Below are 9,513 nucleotides of genomic sequence, written 5' to 3'. Positions count from 1 at the left end.
GATTTTTTTATAATAGTTATAAAGATTTATTTTGATTTTTAATTAGAAACTTTTCCTAATAATTTTGTTGAACAGGTAAGTGTAACGTAATGATTATAGAGATTATAGAGACTTTAAACTTAATAAAAAAATATATTTAATTATATTAATATTTAATCTTTTTTATGTTCTATGAGCATATTGGACGGTGGTTAAGTGGAATAAAAATGTATGTTTTTAATACTACAATATAAAACTGATAAAGTGCTAAATAGGAAAATATTCTTGCTTGATTAAAATATAACCCATAGAAGGCTGTCAGTTGTCACTATCTTCCTTTTCAAACACAAAATGTATGAATATTTCTCTTTATATGTATGGTCAGTGATTCTCAACTAACTATAGGTACTCTGTACTTAATTGATATTTAATATATTATATTATGTTATAATTTATAATTATATATGATTTGCGTCAGCTCTTGCATATAGTGAAACCTTAATCATCAACCTTATCACGAAATAAATCATTAAAAAAAAATCCGTTCTTGTTAAAATGACAATATAATTATAGATTTAGGTATATTAGTAATTAGTATATTACAAAATATTTATAAATTGTTACACAATACTGTACGAGTATAAAAATAATAGCAAAAACTGTTTACAAAATATGGCCCAATTAGCCTTGGTACTTACAACTTGTGGAAGTATTTACAAGAGAGAATAATGGATATATATTTTGAATAGGCATTTGACACTAAAAGTATATGCAAAATGGAAACAATTACCGCTATAAATGATTCAAACAAAACATTAAAATTTTTCTTTAAACACATATAAATATTTATTGAACGGTACATATATTATGTCAAGTTTCATGAACAATCACTGAACATTTAATTTTTTTTTTTTAATTAATCAATTTTTCATGCAATCACATTAATATTATATAAACTAGTTATTTAAATATGTGTTATGTGGGGAGAAGAGAACACGTATTATATATTTTCAAGTCCGAGTAAGTACATGTAACGTACGTATATTACATACTGAGTGATTCATCAAACATGCTCTCCTCTTTTTTTCTTTAAAAAAGTATAGTTATTCGAAATCTGATAATCGCCATTTTTAAATATACTCAATGACCGTATTTTTAAATTCTCAAGATTCTCGATACTCCTCAGTATTATTAGTATACAAACAATCTCACGAATTTGACAAACACGGAAGATAAAGTTTAATCGAATATTGTATGATAATAATATGATGTGATTATATTATCCGAACTCGTCACATATTTTACTATGCGTCGCGTGAACATATGTGAAATAATAATAACAATAATAATAATAACAATATAGGTATTTATAGAAACGGCTACAACGACGACTCGAACGATGAGAGACTTCAACGGCGGTGCGACGACGAAAAGTGTAATTCAGGTTGGTGTTGCTGCTGCTGCAACGGGTAGTTGTAGTGTAATGACTGTTGCAGTTCGTAGTCGGCTGCCGGCTGAGCTGAGGCGGCTGCACGAGCGGCGGCATTTTCGGCAGCAAAATCGAACTTGTACGACGGGGTGTCGGCATCGGCGGTGGCTGCGGCGGCGGTAGTGACGGACTGGTCGTGCAGATGCTGACGGTGCGCCGGCGCTTCGATCCTCTTCACCTCGGCCCTGAACCCGTGCACGTCGTCGGCCGTGTACTCAACCACCCGGGTGGAGCCGTCCGCCTCGACCAGGCTATACGAGCCCTTGACCGATCCGTGACCGTCGCCCACCTCGTTCTGACTCTTCTCGTCGCCGGTCAGCGGGTCGTGCACAGAGTACTGGAAGTGATACGTCGACCCGGGCTTAGGCACCGGGCCGCCGTGACTTGCAGCTGCATCGTCGTCACCGTGCTCAGCAGTGGATGCGCCGTCGTGCTCGTGCTGCGTGAGGTACTCGTCTTGCGACGGCTGAAACGGAAACGCCGAGGCTACGGCGCATACAGCTACGACGAAGACCGTGACCGCGCGACAATACGACAACTGAAAAACGCGATAAATATAATATATGATGATGATGTAGAGCTATGTATTCCGACCTCGGTTCATTGATTATATAATATAATATGATGACTACGATCAGGAAAATAATAAATTGGTTTTAATTCGAAAACAATCTTTATGCCTAATAGAGTTGAGTATTCGTTTAATTAAAATTAAACGATTAATTAAATTATTATTTAATTTAAATTAAATAATAAAATCGCTTAGGATAAGCACGATTATTAATAATATTGATTCTATATTATGGCACGAGTAACGTATAATGTAAACATCAACAAAAAATAATAATCTTATAATATAAATACCTTTACAATATATTTTGAAATGTGGAAATAGGCTAAATATTCTCATATCCCTAAAATATACTCGACTATTATGCGAAATAATATTATTTTTTTGTACTTTGTGTGGTTGAAAAATTGTTTATATCTTTTCACTTGTCGAGCTGTCAATAAATATATGCTTAAAATAATACAATAATATATCTAAAAATTCTCGTTAATGAGAAATGTTTGATTTATGACATACGTTTATTTTTCTGAAAAAACGAAAATAGCTCTGATGATTCGATCGAGCAGTTAAGACATATTTTTTACAAATTTGTCAGCTCATCAAAGTATAATGTACAAAAAAACCCTGCATGATTATCTGAGTATTAAAAACATATTTTGTGAATGATTGTTGTTACTTATCAGTTATTAGTAGTGTAGATAAAACCTATCCCTCTCAAAAATTATCATTTTTTCGCATGAAAATTATTTCACACAACAGTGTTTATTTATAAAAAGTCAATTATCTGTTTATTTCGATAAAATAATTTGTTTTAGTTAAGATTAAGCGGGTTACCGTCAATTATTTTTTATTCAAATTTAAAAACATATTCTACAATGTCAGACCTACGTTCAAATTGGCGTGCGTTAACTTAAAATTCGAATAAAATTATTAATAATAGATATTAAAATAATAATGAACAATTGGAAAATATTTTAATTTAATACACTTATATTAATTTCACATGATCTATATAAATGGGAAATGTTTCTAAAAATTAAACTCCTATAGTCTATACCTACCTAGGCTGTGAAATATTTTTATTTTTCGATAGATTTATCATTGTATATTTTAACCCAATTATTACTTTTAATCCGGAAATTATATTATAATAGTATGTATTATTATATTATGTTGATTTGTTTTTTTTTTTAATAAACTTCCAATACGTATAACAAAAAAAAAAAATAAAACAGTAAAATAATTAATTATGAACCAAAATCGAAACACTTGGCACTGTCATGAGAAGAGTAGAAGGCGAAATTCATCCAGGAGTGCTATAATAGAATGGAAGTCTCGAACGGAAATACCCGAACTCGAAGTAGGTAAGCAAGTATAGGTATTGTATATATGTACTGTATGCGACGTAAGACTTATACGAACGCCAAAATAAGCGGTTTGCATATGTAGACGCGATTTGAAAAATGTCAGTTAAAACACAAATGAAAAAGTTCCAAGGCATTGCATGGATTACTAGCTGCAAAAACCAACTTGTCCAGACCTCCAGAGAGCAGTCACTTTAACGAATAATAAAAATGGAATAATATCGTAGAAAATTTGAATTGTGGCCACCATATTATTATCATACCATGATGTATTATACATGTATACTGCATGTGTACTCACTTTAGCGGCCATATTATTTTCTGCAGTATAATGGTCGTTGATGAACAGGTGTTTTTCTTGACGTGACGCTATATATATATGTATATATAAACTGTGTTGCACTCGGTGTTCTTTTCGGTGCACTGATGGACTGATGACTGTGGTTATCCTCAAGCTCGGCGTGTTATTTATACCCAAACCGTCCCGTGATGTAAAAGTGTACACACGTAAGGCAGCGTAAAATATAACATAAACTACGTATTATATATATTATTTAAGTAGATAAGCGTAAACATTATTATACGTTACAATACAGTAGGCACACTTTTACAACAACGTGTAATGAATAATATAAATAATAATAACATTACGATTCGACCTACGCGAAGAGAAGGGACCTTCTATATACTTATGTTATGATGGCGAAGAGCGAAGAGTCTTCGTGTCCGGCCATCTCCGCGGTCCACGAAACCGCGTCGGTAATTAAATAACACATCGCCCAATTATGATAGGTACTTACATGTGGTGTAAGCGCCTACGTGTACGCGCGGCTGCGGGTGTATAGGTACACACCGACCGTGCCGGGAAATTAATAACGTAACACGCGCCATTCCAACTGCGTAAAATGTTATACATGTCAAGATAATGTGTATTATAAAAAGATAAGATAAATGTTATAATATTGTTATGTATTCGAAGAGGAAATTAGCGGAAGGAGGCGAAATGCACACGAGTAGAAACACTAGAAACACGACGACGCGTAGCAGTACTCTTTTTGCGGACAACGAGGAGAAATCAATTACGGCGGCGGCGGCGAATGATGATGATGATTTGTATTATGATCACGCGCGCGGTCTTACGCGTAGATAGGCAGCTATAATGCGCATCGAGAGGACTGCGAAGAATCTCTTTATAGATGCATCGCGGTGCATTGGTACAGCCTTAATCGCTGCTGTATATCACGTTACAATGCAGCCAGTGGCGTATTTACCGCAGGGTCAACAGAGGCAGCTGCCTCGGGGCGCAAAATAACAAATAAAATAATATTGGTTTTGTGTAATTGTAAATTTATTTTTATTTGATTTGAAATAAAATATTTAATGTGATATAAATGTGATTGGGTTAATTTTATAAATTTGGTCACGGCAAAGTTTTTATGACAAAGGTCGAGGAATCGAATTTATATTAGGTAGGGCGAAAAATATATTTTGCCTCGGGGCGCTGACGAGGGTAGTTACGCTACTGGCTGCAGCATGCCTAATTTGCTAATTTCTATACGGCTGGCTGAGCTGCAAAAGTGTGTAATGCGAACGGTATCTGTAACTATTCAGAGTTCGCTATTTGGTGTCTTTATTTACCTATCCGATGTGGCGTAGATATTAGGCCTGTGCTTCGAGTGTGATGACACTTGCTCCGCCGCATTAGAACTACGGTATCGCGCGCTTGACGGTGTAAAATTTAAAACATGTCCTGTGTACCTACTCGTGAAATCAAAGAAGTCTGGTCTATATGAATAATATTAGAGCAGTGTATTATTAACACTAATAATATATTTTACCATAATTTACACACATTGTTATCATCAGGGCTTGGGACTTAAAGCATTTACTTATTTTTATCAATCATAGGCGTGAATAGGGAGGGCTTTAAGGGCTAAGCCTCCCCCAAAAATTTCCTATTTTTTTTTTAAGCTTTATCAGTATTATTATAGTTTATGATGCAAATTTCGTATTCGTATTTTTAAGATTATGTAATTCGTAAATGAACAAATTTTATTTATCGTAGTATTATTTTTATTATTATTGAACATTGTAGACTTGTAGCCATAAACCATTATACTTACCAACAACTAAGAATAATAAGCATTCTTATTACGGAGTCTATTGTTGCAGCTCATATTGATATACCATTTAGCTATTATACGTCATATTTTATACGCCTATTATACGAGGTATACTATAATAACTCTAATGGGTTCAATCCACGGACTAAGATCTTAGTCTGTGGTTCATCCAACCGAAGAATATAGCTCTAAAAATGTATTAGATACATTTTTTTAAATAAAAATGTGTTCTATAATTATATTATTTTGTTATTACTTTTTGCTCTTAAGCCATCGTACTTACAGTAATAATTCCTATTGTTTTCCTAAAAGTTATGTGGTGTATAAATGTATAATGTATATTATATATTATAAATATAATTTTAATAACTATTACAACTATATAAAATAGCACATTTAAAAAAAAATGCTTTTTTTTGATTTTTTCAACGATTTTTTAAAAAGTTGCTTATTTGCAGTATTTCTGATTGTTTTTGCTTTTTTGACCAGTTTTTCTAATCAGTTTTTTTAGAAAATTCCTCGGAAAGTCTATAAACAATAAGGCAAAATGTCTTGAAAATGAAGTTTTATTTTTTTATTTTTTGATTTTAAATTAGAAATTTTTCCTAATCATTTTGTTTCAATATTTTTTGTTATCTTTAATTATATTATTCTTAGCACGGTTACAACTTATAAATTAAATTTAGTACCTAAGTACCTGTTTTATCATGTGAAAAGAATTTATTTTTTTTTTTATTAAATATTTTTGTTAAAATTTAAATTTTTTAAATGCTTATTAGAGTGCTTATAATGATGTTTATAAGCGCTTTTTAAGCCCTTATTTTAATGATTTTAAGTGCTATAAGTCCCGAGCCCTGGTTATCATGTATATAGAATAACAACAATTTTTAAGAACACCTAACAATATATTATAATTTTTAAAAAAAGTGACTAGCCAATAAGGATCAAGTCGTTGAAAAGCATTTGATACGTGTGATAGGTACAGACTATTCAAATTAAAGAAGAAATTTACCGATTTTTTTTTTTTTTTAATATTGCACATATAATAATCAGGGCTCGGGACTTATAGCACTTAAAATCATTAAAATAAGGGCTTAAAAAAGCGTTTCATCATCATAAGCACTCAAATAAGCATTTAAAAAACTTGAATTTGAGCAAAAATATTTAATTTTAAAAAAAAACTTTCTTTTCACATTATAAAGCAGGTACTTAAGTCCTAAATTTAATTTATAAGATTGTAACCGTGCAAATAATAATATAATTAAGGATAACAAAAAATATTGAAACAAAATGATTAGGGAAAGTTTCTAATTAAAAATAAAAAAAAAATGAAATAAATATTTATATTATAAAAAATCAAACTTCACTACCGAGACATTTTGCCTTATTGTTTAAAGATTTTCCGAGGAATTTTCTGAAAAAACTATAAAAAGTAGAAAAACTAGTCAAAAAAATAAAATCGTTGTAAAAAGCAAAAAAAAAGCAAACTTCATAATTGAACGTGTTGTAACACGGCATACACTTCCATAACACTCTGCTACATTTTAAGTTAATCCATAAAAATAAGCAAATGCTTTAAGTCTCTAGCCCTAATAATATAATATAATATATATACAATAAGTAACACCTGTTTTGGGCTAAGCTTTTGTATTGTTTATATATTTTTAAATCTTATCGCCTACCTACCATCTATAATTATATTATTTTATAGAGATACACGGTATTAGTGTATAAGGTAGTAACTCCATTAATTGAAAATTCAAAGAAATCACATTCTTAAATGATATTGTAAATAGTCAAATACCAATGGCTTTTACTGCTACGTAACAATCTATTTAAGTATAGTTTTTTTTTTAAATTTAAGTTAGATTACGTATTATTAATACCGTTTTGTATCAATATTTTTATAAAGTAATAAAATGTTTATAGCAGCTATTTACTATTTTATTTTTATTTATCCTTAGATTGTTGAATGTACTAAGCTTAAAACAATAGCTTTTTTCTTTTGAGTTTAAATTTTCTTTTATTCAAAAAGAATTATTTTAAACAATGAGTGTTAATTTCAAATCAATATAGCATAAAATAACTTAATATGTGTATGTATTAAATTCACACATACCTTTAACTTGCCAAAATAAATATAACATTACGTAAGTCGTAAAGTATAGTTATGATTGGATTTATTTTATATTGGCCAGTAACATTTGTTTAAACGGGGATTATTATTTTTATTAAAAAATAGTTTGTATTAAATTAATAATTTGGAGTGATCGAAATTGTCATCATGTGTTACCTATTACCTATGAGTGTTAAAATATTATTGTATTATTCTCTAATAGTTAAAAAGTTGATAGTAAATATATTAGGTTGTGATTTAAAAATTAAATTTTTGTTACCGTGAAGATGGTTACACAAAAATTAAAAATTACTTAGCGTTAAAAATAAAGGTTTAACAATCTGACAACCTGAATCAGTGCAGTCAAATGATTTTGTCACGGGGGGGGAGTGGGTGTTTAAAATAAATCAAAATTTAATACATTGACATTATAGTACAATATACATAAATTTAATTTTTATAAATATTAAAGAAAAAAATTCAAAGGAGGATCTATCCCTCTCATTTCCCCCGTTAGACCACTTTTGACCATTGACCTGTACTTATTTAACTAGTAGATTGATTTACATCGTTAAATGATAGTCAATTTGCGTTGCTTTAAGTTAGCGGATTTAAATAATAATATGACGTAGGTAAACTGAAAATTTTAAATGAAAATGAATTATGAAAAACATAATATTATGACAGGTGGCACATGTAGGTATAGTGCCGTAACCGAAAAATGAAAATGATACACATCGTTTCACACTATTACTATTTATAGGTATATACTGACTTTATGTGTAGTTTATGCGATGTGCTAATGTAGGATTCATGGAGCTAATATTTTATAATTCTCAACAACTGTCGGTGTTAAAACTTTAAAAATTAAAGGTGTCGTAGAAAGTTATTTATAAAGACAATTTGAAGCGATTTCGGAATTATATGACCATAAAGACATTACATGAACGACGATCACGCTTCGTTGAATAAGTAGTCGGATTTCAATCTTATTTTTTTTCTTACATATTAAAAGAGGAAAACTTTATTTAGGTCACATTGGACTCTCATTTTTGAATTATCTTAGAACAAGTTGTTTCTACCCTTGGCTATGAATATATGAACAGGTTTTAAATGTTGACCATTTTAATAAGATAAAAGTAGATAGGTACCTAATATTAAATTGCGGTGATAAAATAATAATAGGTAAGGTTGGCTATGACTGTTATGAGTTTATGACTTATAACTTACAAATTGGTATACTAAATACCAAATAGTAAATACTATCTACTTTATAATAATATATAATAATGTAGCAATGGTTAATAATATAGAATTAACGAGAAATATTTGAATAGTTACATTAAAATAAATACGGGTAAAATGTCAATTAAAAATAATAAAAGTATACGGAGTTTATCTGAGTTGTAGCTAACTAAGAAAGTATAGTGAGAGTGGATACATTGCCATTAAAAATAATGAATTTTATTTGTGAAAAAATATCCCCGACTTGTCGGCATTACCTCCCGATCCGTAATATTTGTTTGCATGTCTACACGTAAATAACTATAAGAAGCTCAGAAGTTCACAATAGTATTCATCGTTTTTGTATTATATATATATCGAAATCCATTTTTGATTATTTACTTATTATTAATTATCACATTCAATCAAAATTAATCACAATGAATTTCTTGCAAACCGGCTTCATCATTGATTGTTCACATCACCTTTGTTCAAATAAATGTATCAGTATATTAATCATGATACAAGAACTATAATTATTTAATTTATCTAACCATTTACTATATTTACTTTTAAATTTAATTAATATTTGTTTAGCGGGAGTGCTGCGAAAATACAAGATTAATATATTATACAAAAATTAACAG

The 9,513-nt window shown here is 30.2% G+C and overlaps 1 protein-coding gene across 1 annotated transcript; it reads right to left on the bottom strand.

The window, feature by feature from the left end:
* Positions 1 to 587: 587 nt before the first annotated feature.
* LOC113556817 (cuticle protein 8-like) lies at positions 588 to 3,940 on the bottom strand. The gene is made up of 2 exons (XM_026961977.1): positions 3,705 to 3,940; positions 588 to 2,006 (listed from the first exon to the last, which is right to left on the bottom strand). Exons 1-2 carry the CDS (start codon positions 3,714 to 3,716, stop codon positions 1,389 to 1,391), a joined length of 630 nt encoding a protein of 209 aa, XP_026817778.1. The 5' UTR covers positions 3,717 to 3,940; the 3' UTR covers positions 588 to 1,388.
* Between the last annotated feature and the right edge of the window lie 5,573 nt (positions 3,941 to 9,513).

The sequence above is a fragment of the Rhopalosiphum maidis genome, chromosome 3 (genome assembly GCF_003676215.2).
Source record: "Rhopalosiphum maidis isolate BTI-1 chromosome 3, ASM367621v3, whole genome shotgun sequence".
Lineage (NCBI taxonomy): Eukaryota > Metazoa > Arthropoda > Insecta > Hemiptera > Aphididae > Rhopalosiphum > Rhopalosiphum maidis.
The sequence above is the reverse complement of the archived record's forward strand: the minus strand, read 5'-3'. Positions and strand labels throughout refer to the sequence as shown.